The 22,756-nt window shown below is 45.6% G+C and overlaps 1 protein-coding gene across 1 annotated transcript in view; it reads left to right on the top strand.

Moving 5' to 3' along the window:
• The window catches only part of mAChR-B (muscarinic acetylcholine receptor), a 95,662-nt gene extending 73,609 nt beyond the window's left edge, over positions 1-22,053 (top strand). Inside the window, exon 2 of the mRNA XM_084606297.1 lies at positions 19,939-22,053. Within this exon, the coding sequence (XP_084462423.1) occupies positions 19,949-21,352 (1,404 nt within the window). The 5' untranslated portion in view covers positions 19,939-19,948 and the 3' untranslated portion in view covers positions 21,353-22,053. The remainder of the gene's footprint in view (positions 1-19,938) is intronic.
• The last annotated feature ends 703 nt before the right edge of the window (positions 22,054-22,756 follow it).

Raw genomic sequence — 22,756 nt, 5'->3', positions numbered from 1 at the left:
GAGTACCCACCAAGAATTGCTTTCATTTCAAAACAAGTAGTCTAATACTTGAGCTTCCTTTGCGAAAACAACGGTCCTGTGAAATATTGAAATATTTGGTGCGATATAGTTATGAATGAACTAAAGCTGTGAATGGGAGAAAAGAAAAACATGTCGTCTGTTGTTTACTACAGTGACAACGGGATAAGGTGCATTCCTACGGTGCAGAGCCGGTGACACAGACTTTACTTTTTCCGGTAAACTGTCAGCCTAGACCTTGCCAGGGATTAGTCCTGGTGTGCACTGCTCGTCTCCTTGTCTTTCCCTTGAAAAATGAGTTACCGATTGGAGTAAAGAAATAGCATCCTTGGATGAAAAGTCTTGCGCACGCATATAGACCGCGTAAGCGCGGAGTTTCAGGCGTTCAACCTAAGCAGCACGTAAGAAGCATCTGCTAGAGGAAGCTTGCGGCCGGTGTCCTCGCTGCTGCACCTTTTCTGAGTGTGCACAGACTTTAAAAGGGCTGGAATGAAGTAGTAAAAAACAACATCGCTTTTTATCATACAGTATGTGTCACGCTCAGACGGAACACTAGAAACCATCAGATGCTCTCTTTACTCGAGGACAGTAAGCTTGCCTGCGAAACCTAAAAACGAAGGGAAGCTGAAGAGCAGGAGCCCGAAGCCGCGCTTGTGCTACGCGGTGAAACGTGGATTTCTGCGCGTTAAGAACCTGTTTAACATTTTCTTGTGTTTCCTCTAAATATCACAAATGCTGGAGCTCGATCTTCTTGGTGAGATTGGTTGCGCTGCTGAATATTCTATATTACTGAGTACCACTGCTTGGGAAACCATAGTGTTACATTTAATTAACATACTGTAATTGAAAAAACGCATCAAGGAATATTCTCGTTTGCATAAACATTGAGAGAAGATAGGCGTAGCTCGCACGGAAGTCCTTATCTTGATACTTTCAGGCTCAACTCTGTCCCTTCCTTAAGCTCCCTTAACTGTTTCTCGGGCGATAAATTCTGTAGTAACCGTTATCAAGCAGCGCTATTACAAAGTAGCTTAGTTATGCGCGATCGAGTTGGATTACTGAGATGCCCTTTTTATTATCAAGTCTGAGTCGAGAGTTTATCTTCCGCGTGCTGCAGTCGGCAGGAGCCACAAGTTCAGGCATAAACGGATATAACAAGCAACCCTGCTGTGAGATAACATGCACTTCTTTTTCGCTCAAACCATGGCTATCGAGTGCATTGTATGCTTCGGAAAATACCACCGGGTGGGCGCGAGTGCCAAGGGGAGAAACCTTACGGACAGCGAGTTTTGCAAGAGGTGCTTGTTCAAGCATTAGAGACGCGTGGTAATAATGATAAGGGCATCCTTGGTCGCCACTTAAGTTCTTTCCCAGAAAACCACATTTTCTCCCATACTTGATATCGACTGACGATTCGGGAATACAGTCGTTAAAGGGGCGTAACATTATCTCTACTTGGAGAATTACGCTCCGTGAAATTAATCTGAACTGCTTTATTCTGATTGTGAAACTAGTCACGTGTCGTCACGCTTTTCTGTTCATGAAGATCTGCCTGACGTATTTCAGACGATCTCACAGCATGGGGACAACAGCCATATATTTGGTTCTTCAAGTTAGTGTCTACACACAGTTACGAGCACAAACTGTCCCCTATAGTATAGAATAAGTAATAACGTTCACTCAGTCACCGTTATCCCTTACAGCTCCTTCACTCTCTCCACTCTCCTTACGCATTTGACTTAAGATGTCTCAACTTATTTTTCTCTCTTAGCATCATGTGATAGCGTAAAACAAAGACCACTATCACTGAAGCTCTTACAAAGCTGATAATTGTATAGGCGCGGGCTAAAGTAAAAACAGGGCAAGCACTGATAAGATCAACAGGAAAGGGGTAGCGACGACACTAACGCCCCTGAAGGTGATGGCGGGACAGAGTAGAGCTGATGAAGACTGTGGCTGTGCTGCTCTCTATGATTATTCTGCTGCGACTGCCTGTATGTGTGTTGATTTTAAAATTTTCGTACATACGCGACCGTCTAATCGGATATCCGTTTGAGATGTTAATAAGATTACGAATTTGTGCAGTCTACATTGCAAAAGACAGTAAGCAAATTCTGTCACTTAGCTAACTCGAAGCTGACGTGTTTATCGCGCTCTTATACGGGGGCCAGGAAAGGGAAGGCTAACTTTATTTTTCTCACTTCAAGGAGTCTTCAGAGCGGGGTGCGCGAAGCCCACTTCGGCGCCGACAGAGAAGTGAGCCCAAAATCAAAACTTTTTGTTTTGCATAAACGACATTGTAACGCCGGCAGCTCTTGTCACGGTTGTTTTTGGAGCTACACTTAACGGCGTCCCATAAAGTCCTTGTTGCGCAGGCTCGACAGGCTTGTCGGCCGCCGAGTGACGGCTTCAGGGTAGAGGGGTCACAGTCCCGGGGCGCTAGCTTGGCTCTGCCAGCACCACTCGGTACCAGGTGCGCGTGATGGCCGGCAGCTGGCACGGTCGTTTCTGTGCAAAGTTTTGATCAAACAGAGCAGTTTGGGAGCCTTTTCATGACGAGCTGACATTAAAGAGACTTCGCAACGGTAAAAAAAAAAAGAAAAAAATAATCACTAGAAGCAGCGTGCTCACAAGCGCCAGAGTAATTACATGAAGGAGACGCATCAGCAGCTGAGATTGTAAAAGCTGCGAGCTTTTGGAAGCTAGAAGGCAAAAATTTTACACCTGGGAAGGGCAGCGTTCTGTAGACTGCAATAACGCGTCACTTCGCACTGTGCGGCGACGTGTGACACTCTGGCGGTCCCGGCACTACTACCGGAAGTACGCCTTCACACACGTAGCTTTCTAGAGAAGTCGTGTGCGTGATCTACTGTGCAGGTCTTCATACACTCTGCGTTGCTCATCCAGAAGTCATTTTTTTCTTCTGTGCTCAAACTGCTGCGACCTCGTCTGCCACAATCGCGGAATAAGTGTGCATGAATTAATAAACTTAACCATGCAGTTTATCATTTTCTCGATGCCAATGGGAACTTTCGAAGTGTTGTCTTAAGCAATGGTCGATAGTGCTGTAAATTATATAAACATACATACATACATACATACATACATACATACATACATACATACATACATACATACATACATACATACATACATACATACATACATACATACATACATACATACATACATACATACATACATACATACATACATACATACATACATACATACATACATACATACATACATACATACATACATACATGCATGCATACATACATACATACATACATACATACATACATGCATGCATACATACATACATACATACATACATACATACATACATACATACATACATACATACATACATACATACATACATACATACATACATACATACATACATACATACATACATACATACATACATACATGCCTCGGGCACAAAGCGCTGTCGGGTAGCTTGAAATAAAGCATAAGAGCAAATGCCGAGAAATTGAGAAAAACGTGTTTTATGTTCGGCTACCCGTCACTTGAGAAAAGGAATATATATATATATAACAAGGATGTTACACAATTTTCCCGATTATCTATTTTATTCCAACAGTTTCGGACGGTGGTCTCAATTCTGCCTTGAAGAAGAACGGTCCACCGTCCGAAACTGTTAGAATAAAATAGATAATCGGGAAAGTTGTGTGACATCCTGTTTGAATTTAACTCTGGCCCATTAGTAACAAGCGAACCATGTCTATATATATATATATATATATATATATATATATATATATATATATATATATATATATATATATATATATATATATATATATATATATATATATATAAACAAACTACTAGGAGACAGCTCCATGCTCGCTCATTGCCTTCACCGGCTGTGTTAGGCTTTATTCACCCATGCCATTACAAACCCGAATGTTCTCTCTGTGAGGCTCCGAGAGCCTCAAATGCCCTTTGCAGGCCTCTGTAATATTAGTAGTAAATGTTTCTACCTCCACCACCACTTCGGCCACATTTGATACCTCTGCTGAGAATTCCAATAACCATATCACTGGAACCTCTTAGGCATAGAGGGTTAGGAGATTGCAGTCGCTAGCTCCGAACTCTCCTTAAAAACGCCGCTGGTAGAGTGGGCTGGAAAGGTCGGGCCATGTCATGGACTGTTCCCCACCACCCGAGATCAAGAGCCAGACCAACCCCTGGATATAACACCCTTTTAAAAGCTCATCAATACAGTTTTCACCTACCTATACTTTAAAAATTCTGGGTTACCTCCTCGGAACTTATCTGAGCAAAGTTTGTGAAGTGCAGTGTTTACCTGTGTACTTGTTGTAAAAAGTTTGGGTAATTAAATTTTTCGTATGCGATGACCAAAAGAACCAAATAAATAAATAAATAAATAAATAAATAAATAAATAAATAAATAAATAAATAAATAAATAAATAAATAAATAAATAAATAAATAAATAAATAAATAAATAAATAAATAAATAAATAAATAAATAAATAAATAAATAAATTCCAGCAAGCTTTTGCTTGGCGCTTCCTCCTCTGGAGTCACCGACTCATTATAGGCACCGTCTGGTCGCACTGCGGCTCTCGGAGCTACCCAGAGGATACTATGAAGTTGCTCATCTCTGCTTACTTAGTGAGCTGGGCCTGGCAGAGGAAACAGGATGACAAAGCACACCGCCGTAAGGAACGGAACAGGATACTTACCCTCAGGATGTGATCACTGTGCACAAAACATTCTTCGTTGTCGATATACTTTCGACATGTTTACACGCGTAACACAGCTTTAGTAATGCGAACCGAGAATGATACCGCCCAGCATGGTCTGGTTTCCGTCTGTTATTCTGTCTCCTCTGAACAACCGCCACTGGGAAGCTGGGCGTCGTGTGTCTGTTGCTGTTGTTGCGACTGTAGGAAGAAGGAAAAGGAAATGCACGGGCCTGCTACTTGCTCTGTAGCTGAGCCACCTCCGCTTTCATCAATTCATCTCCTCGCATCGAGGTAACGCGGGTTACGTAAGACCTGTTGACCAAAAATTCTTGTTTAATGTAGGGCTTTGAATCAGGAGAACGTGAGACAAATAAGTTGCGTTTTAAGCTTCGAAATATCATTTTTTATACATGCGAAGCTCACAACGACCCACGTGTAGTGCCGTTAGGAACCACAGGCTGCAGGAACTATCCCAGACGCTTTTATAATACGGCGTGCTTTATAAACCTTAATGACACGTAAGAAAGGCACCAGTCACTAGTGGGAACTCCGCTACTTGCTTGATTGTGTTTGTTTGTTTTCTAGACTACTGTGCACAGGACTCCGGGAAGTGACACTGGAAGGAAAGGCAAGCAAAATTTTACGGGAGTGTTTATTCCCGCCATTTCCCTTTTCTTAACTAGGGAAAGTTTGAAGGACGAGTTTCAGGAATGCACTCTCGGCTGAGGCCAATTTAAGGAGTGCACGACATTGATTTTCCATCTCGTTCTGCTCTGGGGAAAGCCGTTACTAATATCGCTGCATGTATAGTGAGTGAAGGCAGAGGCGAAAAAAGGGGATTTATTTATCAAACTTGTAGTAAACACTCAAGAAGGGCCTTATCACGTACTTGGCGAGTGCTGCAAGATTTTTCTCAAGATAAGGCACGCGAAAACAGCACAGCACCGCGCCCTATGATTTAGGCGTTGAATCACTGGGGGAAGAGTGAAATGATCAGTGGGTCCAAAGTTTCAAGGTCAGCCAAGCAGGAAGCGCTTCAAACAAAACACGACAAGGAAAGCGCCCAATGGCGAGCTAAAGTTGCCAGGAAGGCAAGTCGCAAATCAACGTGAGATAACTGTGCGAAAACTCGAACGCCAGCAAAGAAGTTGAGCGTATAAGAATAGTGATATGGAAGATAATAACAACGGCCGAAAAACAAAATTGAAACACCGTGCACACTGCCTAAATCGGTTACAATCACTGGCGCATGGCGCAGTATTACAAGGTGCGGAAAGTGAGATAAGCATATGAAAGGCCTGCGCCACACTTATCGAGTGAGTGCCAAGATGAGCGGAAGCCTCTCGCTACCATCAGCCTATGTACAGCCTATACGCACTTCCCGCTTTTGTAACTCGTGACAGCGCCATACTATGTAATGAATCGGTTCACAAAAAAATCGAAAACTACAGCGCCAGTGTACGGTTATCTGCCTGAAACCGCTCCCTCTAGCGCAGAGTAGGCAGGTCGTAAGGTTGGCTTGCGTTGCCATTATTACACTTCTCCTCCGAGGGAACATTTTTTAACGCAGCACATTTTGGTTTTGTGTCCGCTCGTAGCGAAAATGTATCCGCGTTTGAAACAAACAAGTGAAAGAAAAAAAGCTTGAGCGCACAAAAGCAGCGAACTTGAAGGGGCTCATTTCGGGAAGGGGTTTCCCATAAATTTCAAGGCGGAAGCTTTGCCAGCACCAGTATGTGCTGACTCCGCTAAGTGAGGCTGTAGCTTTACTCTTTTTTCAAGGAACGCAGGAAAAGGCAATGTGGTGGAAATGAACAAACTGGCCAATCGCTGACATTCCTATATATTCCGCCGGCTAGGAGCGCTTTAACCATTGCTGTGTCACCTTGCTGTTGAGCACGGCAATGTGAGGTTCGTACAACCTACCTCCACCATGTTTTGGTGAGGGCGAAAAATGCGAAACCTGGCAGTAGCCATGTGCGAATATGTCGCTGTTGAGGTAGCTGAACCAAGCTATTTTGATTAGCTATTTCTTCGGAGTGTGATTATTAATTGGTTTGGTTTGGTTTCTAAGGTTTAACTTCGTAAAGTGACCGAGGCAATGAGAGACGCCGTAGTGTGTGTGTGTGGGGGGGGGGGGGCTCCTGAAATTTTCACCACTTGGTGTTCTTTAACATGCAGTGACACTGCACAACACACGAGTACCTTTCTCTTTTCTTGCAGCAGAAAGCTGCCGCCGCGGCCAGGGTTCGATCCCGCATGCTGGTTTCACCAGTAGAGGGCTTTGACCACTGTGCAAACGCGGTGGGGTTATAATTCACCATGAATACACTTTAGCGTGTATACTTAGATGAAATCGTTGTTTGTAAAATTAACCTTCAAAACTTTTGTGCGTATAGACTTTTTTTTTCTGTCTGTATACAAACTTCGCGACACGACAGCAGCTTCCCAAAACACTTCTGATGGACACGCTGCTAACGTTCTACTACCAAGTTTTCTTGAAAGAAACCGACGCCGCTTACGCGGCTGTTCAGCTCTCGACCGCCCAATTATGCCAGATGAAGAGAGCGATGGCATGAAACTAATATATCCATTGAAATTTACCTCTTTGTCTGCTTTTAGTGACACGAATTCGAAATGCTGAATAATACGAACAACGTCGTAAGCCTCAGTTTTCCTAGAAGTCCCTGTTAAACCGTATACTTCTTAAATATTTCATACGTTACAAGCTTATTCCAGTTGCTCCAAAAGATTCGCCTCTTTCATGCTTTCATGTAAAATCTACTGCTCCATTTCTCTCGCTAAATTTTGTTCGAAACCGATGGTACATGCTCGTTTTGATATCATCAAATTCCTAAAAGCTACTTTTTTTTTTTATTTTAACATGACATTTCAAAAGGACTCTCTTTTTATTCTTATTTGGCTCTCGTTATTGATTAAATAAATTGTGACCTTGATCTAAATATTATTACTCACTCTCTCTTTACTTTGAAATGATTTTGCTAAGGTACCGCATAAAAGAATAGGTTTGGGGCACCGAACCTAGGCCTCAAACCTTTAGCGTTGGGAAAGCTTTGCAACTTTTTGAAAGAGAGAGCAATTTGTTTGAGCTAGCAGGCATTCTTACCCTAGTACTGCGGTCAATTCTGGTATGTCGCGAAGTAGGTTTTCACACCTGTGCTTCTTTAACGATCTTCTTCTCACTATTACATCTGTCTTCTATTTGCTGGTGGGTGAATTTCGATGGAGGCAAAAAGCAAAGCACCCGTGTGCTTCACTATCTCAGTGCACATAAAAAAACCACAGGTGGCCAAAATTTCTGGAGCTCTCCACCAGGGCGTTTCTGATAGCCTGGGTCGCTACTGGATTTTAAACCCAATGGACCAAACCAAACCATTTTTTAGCTGGCGATCGTGTCTACAGCATTATCTAACAGCACTGACGTAGACGCTCTTCAACAAAACTACGGAAAGAAATATGTTGTTGGGTTAGTTTGTATGAAATGTAGCGCTAAACAGGGCGTACACAAGAGAGGCAGAGAGGAGGATACGCGTCGTCCTGTCTGCCTTGTGTTCATCGTGTTTTTCTTCATTCACGAAAAGTTGTGCGCGAACTGAAATTTGGTACGAACAACGTTTAAGCACACTTAACATTAATAAACATATTTGCTCGATTTCTTTGTAGGCCCCCACACAGTTTAGGGTTCCTTCCTTTAAGGACTTGGGAACCACTTTAGTAAATATTCTGACATGGCCATATCTTGAATATCGCTAATGAGGCTAACTGCATTCTTGGTTTTCTATGTTACGACTTGCGATTGCGTCCTACACCCGTTAACATCATTAGTAGACCAAACTCTTGTATGTTCTAAGCTAGAATATGCATCAGCCTGACGGGATCCTCATTAGCTATACCTCTCTTCTATCTTAAAAAGAATATGATGTCTTTCTATTTATGTTATTTATTCTGATTATTTTGTTACGGTTATGTGTTTGCAACAAAAACAACAACAAACATAACTAACAATGAAATCCGCCGGAAAAATTTGCCAATTGTACCTTTAACAACATTTCATGAATCATCGTTTTGAAAGCCACTCATATCACCAGGTGGTAGCCTCTCCAGCCGTATAAGCCATTAAGAGGCTGTCTATATCCCAACCGCAAACGTTGCAGCTCATTTCTGATTATTTCTTTTCATCTAATGTGGATAATAGATTGATATGTACCACTGGGCTCAGTGCATCATGCCAACCCAGCCATTTTAAGAACGTAGTCGAGGCCATTGCTACCCAATTGTCATACCTATCTCTCATGTTATACCGTGTACTAAGGGTCTTTGATGTACTGAAAAAAAAAAAAAAGTTGACATGATGATCGTGAAAAAAAAAAAGGACTTGAAAAATCGAAAACGCAGCTAAATTGGCCATTTTATTTATCGCGGTCCTCCTCAAAAACAAAGGAAAATGATAGATCACTCACCTCATAAGCGATGTCAATGCCTCATTACGTTGTCTTAAGCGGTATCGACTCGTTGCTGCCACGCACGGTTAGCGCGTTTGCTATATAGCACGCAAGATAGAGTGGTGGCAGCAGCATGTTTATGGTATGAGCCGTAGGCGCTGCTAAGAGCACGCGGACATAAGCAGAGCTTAGCGCACAACGCCTGTCGTGAAACGCAGGCATCTGATGATAAATACGAAAAAGCATAGTAGTTTAAAGTCTTATGAAAAGAGGAGCGGAGCAGATATTATTGCGGGAGAATAAAAAGGGCGAGTGTAAAAGGATGGTGGAGCTGAAGGATACGAGGGAAGATTTAGGGCTATATACTAGCGTTGAAAGGGCAAGATGGCTAGTGTGTTGCTTGATGAGGATTGAGTGAAAGAACGCAAACAATGTGCGGCGACTGACGAAGCTTCATATACGCACTGCGCATCTCGCAATAAGGCTGTGTTGAAACTCAGCCCTCGCCTTCGTCTTGCTCTGCGCTCTCCATCGATTTTACGCTGCAGTGCGCAGTTCTAGACCGGAGAAAGCTGAGTGAACACAGAGAATATAGAGTGTTGCCAGCTGAGGGCGGTGTGAGAGAGGATGAGAATAACGTAAGCGCCGCCTGAAGGGAGGGAAATGGAACAAGGCGAAGGGTGGATAGGAACTCCTGGAGTTAACAGATGAGGCAAATGGTAGGAGGCCGCTTTCTTTTCTTTTTTCTTTTTTGAGAAGCAGTCCAAGCTGAAGGTTTGGAAAGAAACAACTCATGACTAAAAAAAAAAGAAAATAAAGCGATTTGGGTTCGCAGGAGCTGAGGTCGCCGCGAAACGAGAACTGCGGCACGCTGCTGTGGAGGCCGATGCGAAACTGCGAAGGCTTGGGGAGGTAGGAAAGCTGCGCACCGTCAAAACGGACGAAGGGAGAGCAGCGCGGATCTGCTCTAGAAGCGAGAGAACAACGCCAGGCCATGCTACAGACAAAGGTAGCGGTCACAAAAAAGAAGATGCAGGACGCAAATTCGAGGCTGATAGGAACACGGCCTGCGCAAACAGAGGCCTTCCAAGGACGCATGACGCTTCACAGTACTTACTATAGCGGTGGTATAGCTGATTTAAACGCGAGTGTAATAGGATAATCTGCAAAACGGCTGGATGTAAAGCCCCGGACGCGAGAACCTTCGACATATGATTGCTGTTCCTTTTTCTCCATTTCCCATCTCCATTTCCCAAGAAACTTCGCCATACAGAGTAATAAAGATATTTAAGATTTCCTGCTTTTTGGGATTTCCATTGTTTTATGAGTGAACGCCGAGCGCCCTTTACTAATTCTTAGCATCGTACCTCACTATAGCCATGATACCCCACTATATCGCGGCTAATCTATGCTCTAATCAAACATTTGGTTTGGTTTGTGGAGTTTAACCTCCCAAGAGATATGCCGTAGTGAAGGGCACCGGAAAGTTTGACCACGTGGGGTTCTTTAATGTGCACTGACATCGCACAGCACACAGGCGCCTTGCTTTTCGCCTCCATCAAAAATCGGCTGTCGCGGCCGAGATTCGATCCCGCATCCTTGAGCACAGTCGAGCGCCGTAACCACTGCATCACCAATAGTTTTGCGACCATGAGACCCGGAAAACGTCATTAACAAAATGTTGGATAGCCAAGACGGTTTCAAGAAATGCTCTTAAGACTGAACTAATGTTTTTCCAAAACGAAATCTTACTGAATTCTAGCTTAGTAACCAAATCATATGATTAACCATCTAACAGTGTTGAAATAACCTGCTTTACCGGCGAATGATGCCATTAAAAGTTATGGCGATTAACCGGAGAATTCAACATAGCTATTTTACGCAACCATCGAGAAACGATCACAAAGTGCGCAGCGACTTTGCAAATGCTTGTTGTGGCACATGGTTAACTTTTTAATGACGTGAATATGTGGTATTGCGCTTGGCCACTGCCTTTGTTGCCGTCATGTTTATTCTGTTTCATGAGCTCAGGCTATATCTATGTCCTGCGATCAGTGGAAGGACCGCAATTGTCACCGTCACTTTGACACTGAATTGCTTGCTGAGCTCCAGTGTCGTTGCACATTTTCCCGTTGTTTCGACTGCGGTGGCTGATTCTGAGTGGGATGTTCCCTAATGTGACATCGAGGACAAACAGCTTGTGGTTCGCGACTTGCGCGTTGAAATTGGCAAAAAAGATTATTGGCAAGTACGATCGAAATCAGCGAGGGTTAAGTCGACGGACTTCTGCATGTATTCCACAGAGGAGCTTGGAAAGGTTTATCAGCACTTTCTTCGGTCCTTAAGCTCCACCTGATGATGGCAAAGGCGTCACAAGGCTCTAGGCGGACGGATGGAACAACACACGTGGATACGTGCCATACCAACAGGGCCAAACAGCAAAAGCGGCAACAACTGCACCGATGAGTATGTCACAGGAGAGCGAAGCTAAGGGTGCTATAGTTCTGTAAAATGGTTTATATACAACTGCCCCAAAATTCTGTGGCGCTGGCTGTGTTCTCATCAAAAAACGTCGAGTTCACGAAGTCCTTGGTAGGACCCTGTTTCAGAACAAGCACTGGTTGTCCGGAAAACTCACCGACACAGCATTGACGAATGCAGGCGACCCGGTTTTCAGCACGAAACACGCCGTCCGATCATAATTCCTGATTTGGTTTGAAGTTTCACTTTTTGTCTCGTTTGACAAGCCTGTCCTATGTTACGTTCTCTTTGCTCGAGGCCGTTAAATCTTTCTTCGTTCGTGTAGTAGAACGGTGCGCGCAGAACAGAACACTTTTTGCTAAACGAGCTTTTAATGCCCTAGCTTTAGCTAAAGGGTATCTAAAGTGACAGCACTGACGATGACAGATGGGCCCTTTACCAACTGGTGCCCTGTCGTAGTCGAGATGAACGAGCGTAAGGCAGGCCCTACGAAGACGTTAAATCCTTTTTTTATGATGAGGAACTTTTCGCGAGAGCAAGAATTTCAACATGGTTTTCCGGATGTGTAAAGCTGAATGGACCGTGCTTCAAATTTCTTTAAAGAACAGTAGCGAGGTATGCAGCTGCGTTACGATGGTCTTTGTGGTACTGTATACGGTTTGGGCAGCGGCTTCTAACTTTTAGACATCAAAATAGACGACTTTAGTCCTGTACGTCTAGTTACATTATACCCTTCATTGCTAAATGGGCGCCTCAATGGAATCAGACGAGAACGTGCCACCAGAGATTTTGACGATTCTTACAGACTGTCAAATTACAACCGAGAAACATGCCGGCAAGACTAGCTGCTCAACTGGGCGTTTTGTTCCCCCAACTCATAAGCTATCCTGAAGCTCTGCTTTACTGTTAAGATTGATTGATTGAATGTCCTTTATTGAATGGGAAGGCTCATGGCCATGGATGGGACGGAGAAGAGAACAACGTCGAACCGGCTGCACGGTTGATTCTTGGCTTCTGAGCCACATAGATCCTCGCAAACATATTAGGCAATCGGGTTGGCTGCTGAACGATATTGTTGGCATCTCACGGCACATTTGAATATAGAAAGTCTGAAGCAGTGTGCACCATAGTTTTATTTCAGTAAATGCTTTCAACTGACGATTAGCTAAATTTTCAGAGGGTTTCACCAAACTTATTTAAGGATTTTAAAATTGCGAGAACACTGTGGAATCTACACTGCAGAAGGCGAGATTGCAAGCGTCTGCTGCACATAGTGCATCATGTTTGCTCTCATTATCATTATAAACTAAACGCACCGTCATTACCATCGCTGCTCTCGTTGGTCTCACTATCACTAATTGCAGCGTCACTGTGATCGCTGCTATCATCCGCACGGCAGACAAAGAGAATTTGATGAGCGTTTCACGATCCCTTGCGTAGCGCAGTTGGTTAAAGATCTCGGCTGGGGATCCGAGGAATGGAGGCCCGACTCCCGGTGAAGACAGGATTTTTTTTATTTTTTTGATGGCGTAATCAGAATGATTGGCAGCTAATCTGGTTTGGTTTGTGGGGTTTAAAGTCTCAAAGCGACTTTGGCTATGAGAGACGCCGTAGGGCAGGACTCCGGAAATTTGGACCACCTGGGGTTCTTTAACGTGCACTCACAGCGCACACTACACAGGTGCATTGCTTTTCGCCTCCATCAAAAAGCTGCCGCCGATGCCGGGATTCGTTATCAGTAGTCGAGCGCCCTAGCCACTGCGCCACCCCGGCGGGGCGACAGCTAATTTCCCTCCTCATACATCCGTTATTAGCAAGTAACGCATCAGGGCACATATCCCGTCCACAGATTCGAAGCACAGATTCAGCGCACAACTCTCGCGCACGGGATTTCGTTCCATGAGCATAGAAAAACTTCCGCCTTAAAAAGTCGCCATAGCACTGCTCAGTTAAACCGAAGATGTTTTGTTTATCGACACGCGGTGCTAAATGGAGGATATATCATATAATACTGAATTATTAAGATTATATATCTAAACGTTTATGTGATAGCATATACATGTAGCTCATTCGGTCAAAAAGGCGTAGCCGTTGCGCTTACCAGAATTGAGAAAAACGATGTTGGAAGTGTCACTCGCAGTTTCTTCGGAACCGTGTGCCCAGTGACACAGAAAGATTATAAAAGTTGTATAAAAGTTATTGTTGCATGCGTAAGGGTGCCGCAACATGAATGCTACAGACATTTCTTACATTTTGATAGGGCGGCTACTTCGCATATTCTTGGCGCGTGGATAATATCGTAACTTCCCGCCGCCTCCCGCAGCCTCCCGCAACCTCCTTCAATCTTCCACTGCTCTGTGTTGCGTGGATGTTGCACTTGCTTTGGTTTATAGCCTGTGCGAGCAGGACGCGCTGTGTCTTGCTATAAAACAATTTAGTTTGCATGCCATGATGATTTTCGACCCAATGTAATGTACCTGGTATTTTTTTTTTTTAAAAAGGTCTAAAATTTTTAAAGGCAACTGGGTTTGGGTTTATTTTAGCCCTCGGGTTTTATTGCGGGCTGCGGGTGACACCAGGACGGAGGCAGAATGCTTCAATATAGGCGGTTTCAAATCGTAACACAGCGCGTGCGTTGTAGTTCGCTCCACCCCGACTTTTCATCACTGTGGGGGCATCATCTGAGAGTCAGATGGGTGTTCGGCGGTTCGTTGTCAGTTTCGTTTCGACCGTGGCCTCGCAGATAGCCGCCGTGTCGGTACCCAATGAGCGCAGTCATTTCGCTCACAATCCAACCTTAGGGCACCGTGGCGGAATGATACCTTTATTGATCTACGCCGGACACGCCTTACTGGCGCTTTGTTTCGATATCAGGCTGACATCTGTGGGCTTTGAAACAGGTTTAAAGAAATATTGTTTTCTGTGCTATATACTCTTGAGAGGACGAGCTCCAGTTCTGCAAACACAACAGACATCATGGCATAAACATTACGTCTTTCTTTCTTTCTTTCTTTCTTTCTTTCTTTCTTTCTTTCTTTCTTTCTTTCTTTCTTTCTTTCTTTCTTTCTTTCTTTCTTTCTTTCTTTCGGCGGCTATCTGTACACCTTTCATTCTTTCTGATGCATCATTGCCTACTACGTGAAAGTGACGTTGAGTAGCTATTAGCACCACTCGAGGTCATTTCCCCTTCCTCGGAGAATCGGCGTTCACTGAACGGGGTCCCATTCTGTCGCAACCTGGTATATGATGGCATCGTGGACAGTTACGCCGGAGCAGGAAAGTTGCTGATACGCACACGCCATTAATGGGATGGGCGTGCATAAGTACGAGGGTTGCTTTTTATAGGGGGAGACGTTAGATAACACTTTGTCGGCTTCTTACTCTTTTGCGTACATGCGTCGTAGAACGAGAGCTGACTTTCCTTTCCGCCGTGTTGTCGGATTCGCGTTATCTATAGGAAGCGCGTAAGTAGATGCAACACCTTAACATCTCAGCATCTGTACACCTTGCTCAGCAGGCGCGAGCAAGTAAAAGACAAACTAGTGGTTTAGGTTCTCGATCATTCATCGATTGTTCTGTAAGATAAAGTAGCCGACTTTTGGGGGATTTTTCTATACGTGTCAGATTGGCATAGACGCTACGACAAACACTGCAGGGTATTGGCAGTTTTTGCGAAACGGACGCCACACTGCGGCACTGCCGCCAACTAGTCTAAGGAGGTCGGCAGGGAGCTGAGCCCTTTGTTTGCTTCTTTGCGACTGTTTTGCTGGCGCGATCGACGCTGTTCTAGCTTTCCTGCGAAAATGTTTGCGGTTCTTATGCTATCGAGACAGGACGGCATCCACGCCGCGATCCCGTCGACAAGAGCTCGCTCGGCAGATTCTGGGCTGCGTATTAAGCACTTTCGGATCTCGCTTCGGTGACGAAGTGGCAAAATGTGAAAGAACAAAATCTGTTCAGTATGCTTTCTCGTACGTCAGCGAGATAGAAAAAGGCATGAAGTACATTCCTATTGCTTTTCCATTTCCAGCATACCGAAGAGGAGGGTACAGCTTTGGGTGTGGAAATTGCGTTTTCGCAAGTCAGTCACAGCGGCGATGCTCATGTGCACAGCTTTTTCTTTAAGTGAATGGCTAGTGACATTATAGTCTTGCTTCCCATTAAATGAACGCCTAGGGCGATAACCGTAGTCATTGTAATTGTGGCCGCGATAAAATAACGCACGCTAACGAAAATGTGCCTCGTGGTATAGCAGTAGCAAATAAATTGCCTGCATTTTATGTTCTCGTTCCACAATTTTGCACTTGAACATTTGTGTTTCACCATCCGCGGAATAAAATCAGAGTGCAGAAATCGAAGCGGGGAGGTACAAGGAGCCGGTTGAGGAGAAAAATGAGAAAGGCTGGGAGGCAGGTCAAGATAAATCGCTTGTATACGGGGATATGCTTATCTTGCTTATCTAGCCTGCATTAACTCCTTGCAGGCTTATGCGCTATGCCCGATCGGTATATTGCACTTAAGTCGCTTGGCGCCTTGGAATTGTATTACCGGAGGAACAGAAGCCTGCGTTTACAACCCACACCAAAGCGCCTAGAAGACCGCCCTTGAATCGATGGTATCGATTTCCCATCGCAGTGTACACAGCTATGAGAAAGCGTAAAGCTCTCGAGTGGTTTTAGGCACTAGAAATGAAGCGAAATTCTGCAGCCTACATTAAGCGCAGTTCGTTCTTGGGCAGCAGTGAAAGTACATAGAAATTAAAGCAGGAATAAGCACGTTCCATTATGTGATTCCTTTCGCAGAACCTTTCTCCAGCGCGCTGAGCAAATTCTGCTCACAAATGTGCTTACAAAAAAATTGCTTGCTTGGTTAATGTGAAATAGTACGAGGTTCCAGCTTCCTGAGCTAACATTCAAGAAGACTGCTGTCGAAAGCGAAGCCATCGAGAACTGTTCTACATTTCAGCGTCACGTAAAGGTTTTGCAAGTTGAGGGCCTGTACCAATGCAAAAGTAAAAGCGAAACGTGCTTGCATTTTTTCCGACTTTCTCGCCTAGCAGATGCACTGAGCGCTTTCGTCACATCGCTTAAAACGTTCTGGAGACGGGCGACGATCGTGTGCAGTTTCGTTTACACGGCGGTCGTTTGCGTACAAAGGCCGACGATCTCCAGCTGGTCGTCGATTTTTTATTTTTTTTTTACTCTAACTAATACTAAGCGTTTAACCAAAACTTAAGGCCCTCATTCGACGGAACAACGCGAATCAATCTTGCAATCAGGGGAAAATTGTTTTTCCAATTATTGCTGCTCACATACAAAGTCCTCCTTTACAAAACAATAATTATTCCGAGGTCGTGTTGATGCTGTTCTGAGCAGATTCAACATGTGGCTTTGAATTTGTGTTGAGATCAGGCAGGGCTGGTTTGGGCCGAATATTGAGGCTGAGTTGAATTTCAACGAAAAAGTGGCCGTACTAGAGTTGAACATTCTCAACATTACTTCTAGTTAATTAATTTTTATGTTGAACCCATGTTGAAATTATTGGCGTGATTCAACACACTTTTATATTGTCTGGCTAAAAAGATGACTTATCCATGTATGGTATGAACTAACTTGTGCCGAAGCAATTTTAGGGAGCCTTCAAGTCTGCTTTAGCGCATGTTTCGTCGTTACCTTCAGTCGCCTGTATTTTGTGAAAATGTCCGGTAGTTTTTGAGTCTTATTTCTCCAATGATGCGGACTCTCAGGGTGCATGAGTGAAGAGGCGAGCTTCCACTAGCAATGGATAAACGAAATGTCAGCTTGTATATCAAAATAAAAATATAATCTCTTGATCTTGCGATTCAGCGATTAGCTTATAAAAGATGAATTTGTTTTAGTATTCGTTTTGTCATTCCCGTTGCACTGAACGCCAGGCAATGTCATCAGACACACAACGGCACGCGTGTTCCAAGCGCCACGAAATAAGTTTTACCTTCGGTTAGGATGCACTGTCATCTTACTGTCCTTTGATTAAAAGGCATTTACTAAGAAATTCGCTGATGGCATTTAAGCGACCTTATAAATCTGTATATAAACTATCAGGTTGACGTTTGGAAACAGTACTCAATAGAACATATCAACACTACTGGCCAACTCCAAAGAGAAAAGAGTAAAATATAACCAGCTTGTGTTATACCGTTTACTGATACCGTTTACGGGGGGAGGTCATGAACAGTTCCCTATCAATTTCTCTCCTTAGGAAAATGCGTACATGTAATAGTTCTCCCTTAAGTGCACTCAATTATGGGGCAGACATTTTGGGGCCACAAAAACAAAAAAACACCAGAAATCAGTTGAGAACTGCGCAGCGACCTACAGGCAGAAAGACAGGAGGAGAGCGTAGTGGGTCAAGGAACAAAAACGATCTCATAATATTCGCTCAGAACTCAAGCAATAAAGAATGAACCTAGACATGTAGGGGTATGAGAAGAGAAGGGGCGACTATCCGGGGTTTTAGAATCGGTTTCTAAAGAAGATTTAGAGGGAAATCTCCGTTTAACAACAACAACAACAACAACAACAACAACAACAACAAAAATTAGTCAGCGATTGAAACGCGCTTACATGACACTGTTGTACTGGGGAGGGATGGGTGAAGGAAAAGTTAAATAAAAACATTCTTCACAGAAGCAAAATATGAATGGACTGAAATGGCGCCAACAGGCATCAAAATGAGTAAAACGCTTTAACAATAGCGAAAACCCCTAATGTCCTGCAGGTGGGCCCAGAAAAGCTCAATGCAGAGCAATCGAATACATGGCAAATGGGATGCAACGAAGTTTGCAGAGTTTGGCAATTAGTTTCCGTTCACGAAGAGCAAAAAAAAAAAAAAAAAGAAGAGAGCAGTGCACAGCAGTTTGTAGGACATAAAGCACAGGTCATTGATAGCGGCATTTGTGTGAGGTGACTGTGTTTTTAGTGTGCTCGTTCTTTTGCATAATCTGAGAATTTTGCATTATAGAAGGCAAGCGTATACAGCAAGGGGTGGCAGAGAGTGAGGCGGGATGATGAGATTCGTAAGTTTATGGGCGTAAAGTTGCCGCAGCTGGAGCAGGAAAGAATCAACTGGAGGTCATTGGAGGGTTCCCCGGCCCTGTCGCACATGTGATTATGCTGGTAATCACAGTTGCCATGATTACACTCCAAGCCAAATAAAACATTTTTCTTGCTGTTTCTCTCTTTTTCAATTTCAGATTAGTGCAGTTTGAGAAATGGTGGGGAATTCTTGGATAACTGGGGAGAAGGGGGAGGGGGGGAGGTATTCAGCAGGTCTAATTTCGCGCACAACGTCTGATGATTTGAGACTCCTGGCATCGACCTCGTCGCTCGAGTTTATTCAATCGTGCTCCGGGATTATTTTATCGGAGAGATTTCTGGAGCAGTTGGAGAGTTCAGAACTCTTGACTTTGTCGTGGATACTTTTTTTTCTTCGTGTTTTGGGATTGGAAAACTCCACCCAGTCAATTGGGATCAAACGCAACCTTTTCGGTCACCTTTATTTTGGGATTTCGCAGCAAATATTTGTTCACACTCTCTTTTAAAAGCTCCAAATAGGTCTTGCGTCATTGTATTTGAAGGAGCCCGTGAAATATATTGATTGAAGTCAACTCGGACCGCCTCTTTTCTTTTGCGAACTTTTGCGGAGAATTGAAGGATGCTCAGAGTACTATATAGACAGCGTTATATACCTTTATGCGTATGCTATTTTTACATGCGGGGTATTCTTTCACGGAGTCAGACATTTCTATGAAGTGTTAACTTGCTCGAGATTTATTTCAGCTATGAGGTTGCGCTGGTGCCCATGGCGGAGAACATGTAAGAGAGAAAGCGTTATTAGTTTCAAATAACAAAAATGCTTTTAATAACTACTTTAAATTTTTGTTTTTGGAGCTATGCTGTATCTGCAGAATTGAAGCTCGGCCTTTAAAGAACTTAACGAACAAAAACGTTTGTTGAAAAATATGTAGTGCTCATTAAGAGGACCACAATGTAAGCCTGATAGGCGGTTTCCCGTCATAACACAGCGCCACTCCATTGTCACAATCCTTATGCTCAAACCTCAAAAGGTTTGAGCATAAGTTTAGGAAAATGAGCAAATCGGCACCGCGGACCTAAAGTTTCCCTCATAAGTGTCATCCATTTTGTGGTCGTCGGAGCAGAGCACGTGTAAAACTTGGCGTTGGTGCAGGGCCCTGACGATGGAGGCGTGCGGCGACGCCGCCAATGGCTCGTGCGTCGCCGGCGGCAGCAGCAACCACAGCGGCGGCGGCGGAGGCGGCGGCGTCATCGGCGTGCCGGGGGCGCCGTTCAGCGCGTGGCTGACCGTACTCATTGGGCTGCTCATCGGGCTCTGCATTGTGCTCACCGTGGCCGGCAACTTGCTCGTGCTGGCTGCTTTCGTGGTGGAGCGGGCCATCCGGCAGCCGAGCAACTACTTCATCGCTTCGCTAGCGCTCTCCGATCTGCTTATCGGGCTCGTCTCAATGCCTTTCTACGCCGTGTACGTGCTGGTGGGCCGCTGGGAGCTGGGCGCCGTGCCGTGCGACCTGTGGCTGGCCACAGACCACACTGTGTGTCTGGTGTCCATCTACACGGTGCTGCTCATCACCATCGACCGTTACTGCTCGGTGAAGATCGCGGCGCGCTACCGTAGCTGGCGCACCCGCGGCCGGGTGGCTTCCATGCTGGCCGCCACCTGGGTGCTGCCATTCGTTGTGTTCTTCGTCAGCATCATGGGCTGGGAGCACTTCACCGGCGTGCGCGACCTCGAGCCAGGGGAGTGCGCCGTCCAGTTCCTCAAGGACCCCGTGTTCAACACGTCGCTCATCTTCGGCTACTTCTACGCCACGCTGGTCGTGCTCTTCGTGCTCTACGGCGGCATCTATCGCACCGCCCGCGACATGCAGCGGCGCTCGGCGGCCAAGCAACGCCGCATGCAGTTGCTGGTGGCCATCGGCCGCCAGCCCCCGCCTCCCGCCGCCGACCGTTCGAGCAGCCCAGAGTCGGACGACGACGAGGCCACGTCGCAGCAGCAGAGGGAGCCGCCGCAGCGCCGCGACAGCAGCCGCTCCCGGGGAGGCGGGCGGCGCCGCGGCGGTGGTGCTGGCGGAGGAGGCGGCGGTGGTGCAGGCGGTGGTACAGGCCCTGGTGCCGAAGAGGAGGCGGCCAAGACGGCGGTGGCGGCGGCGACAGCCAAACTCATGATCGTCGAGACCTCGGCCGGTGGCGGGCCGACGACGGCGCGCACCCTGTTGCCGGGCGCGCTGTCGCGCGAGTCATCGACCCGCAGCCGGCTCGTGTCGTCCTTCAGCAAGCGCAAGAAGGAGCACAAGTCGGAGAACAACCGGGCGCGGAAGGCGCTGCGCACCATATCATTCATCTTGGGCGCGTTCGTGCTCTGCTGGACGCCGTACCACGTCTGCGCGCTTGTCGAGGGCTTCTGCGCCGACGCAGCCGGCTGCGTCAACCACCACCTCTTCTACTTCACCTACTTCCTCTGCTATGCAAACAGCCCCATCAACCCGTTCTGTTACGCGCTGGCCAACCAGCAGTTCAAGAAGACCTTCTACAGGCTGCTGCGCGGAGACCTGCACAAGACCTAGGAGCCCAGTCATTCCGTGTCTGTTGTCGAAACGTGCCTCAGTGCAAAGCAGGCCGGCTGCCCTGTGTCCACGCCACTCAGTCCGGTCCAGCGCTGTTCTCTTCGGACGCCACATTTGCCTCGGTCCTCAAGTTGTGTGCTAGACTCGTCATCGAAGGAAGCAAGCCCCGTCGTCGGCTACGTGAGCGCCGCCTGCCCACAAGGCGCAAAAATAAACAAGCTTGCTGTTTTTTTTTTTTCATATATACTCTGCGCGTTGCGGTGAATCCATTGCTTAGTGAACATCCCGCCTCTAGACATCAAATGGACGAATCTTGTTGTTTTCATAGGTTTCATGAGCTTAGCGCCGTTAGGAGAAATCGGAGACCCAGCTAGCGTAGTTTGCCGGCATTTGTGTTTAGTGATAGTGATCGAATGACGTGTTATGAAGACATGTAACGTATGTTCACTGTTGTGGCTGCAAGAGAAGGTTTATTGGAAACGAAAAAAATACAAGTTGCGTTTCAATCAATTGTTTGGATCAGTTCTGTTTTTAAGATGTCTTAAAGGGACAGAACACTGCTCTCTAAGCGTTTTAATGTTTTTTTCGGCGCAATCTAAACCTTCCTGTCTCGAGTGGTCGATCCGTAATGGTCTTGACAGAAATGCTGTAGAAAAACTTCACTGAAAATTGTTCGATCAGTGCAAGCGGCCGTTTTTATGTAGTCCGATGCTGGAAACCATGAGTAGCGGCCGCGATGACGGTTGCACTTCGGCAAAAGTGATGCACTGAAAATTGATATAATGTCACCCATCAGACAGTAATTAGACATTTTTAGTGCACAGTGTCGTGACGCTGGGGCTACGTCGACCCGGCCTTCACTTGGTAGCGTGCAGAGACTCGGGGTTGAAGTAGGATTGAATCTTCGAAGTTGGTGAAATATGTACAAGCAGGTTTAATGGCACTTTGAGAAACTTATTTACAAGATTATTTACACGAAAAAGAAGGGTACATCAGCAAAATGACAAGCGTTAAGAGTTCATAGCGAGAAGCGACTGGATGAGCCGTTTACCCAGGGCCCAGAGCGCTTTTTTCGGGCTCTGCAGCGTCCTTAAAACCCCCTATGTCCAGCCCCTCTCTGAAGATGCTGACCAACCAAATCCAGGGCACGCCCCTCAGGTATCGGCATCCAATCGAACACATCACTGCACTGATGGTCTGAAGCACTGACTGGTCCGGCATTCATTCGTTGGGCGTGATCACTTGTTGGCGGGAAAAGCTTGGGAACGGCGAGGAGAGGAGGTACATTTCTATTCTTCAGCAAAGAAACCACAGGCTGGTTCTGACAAGGGGTTTTACTTCTCAGAAACCCGAGTGCACGTGGCGCCGCATAGGGCTCCCAACATTGTCCCTTTTCGACAATTG

This window comes from Amblyomma maculatum, chromosome 6, assembly GCF_055883805.1.
Source record: "Amblyomma maculatum isolate TAMU_Amacu chromosome 6, ASM5588380v1, whole genome shotgun sequence".
Lineage (NCBI taxonomy): Eukaryota > Metazoa > Arthropoda > Arachnida > Ixodida > Ixodidae > Amblyomma > Amblyomma maculatum.
Note: the sequence above shows the minus strand (reverse complement) of the source record. Positions and strands in the feature narration are given on the sequence as shown.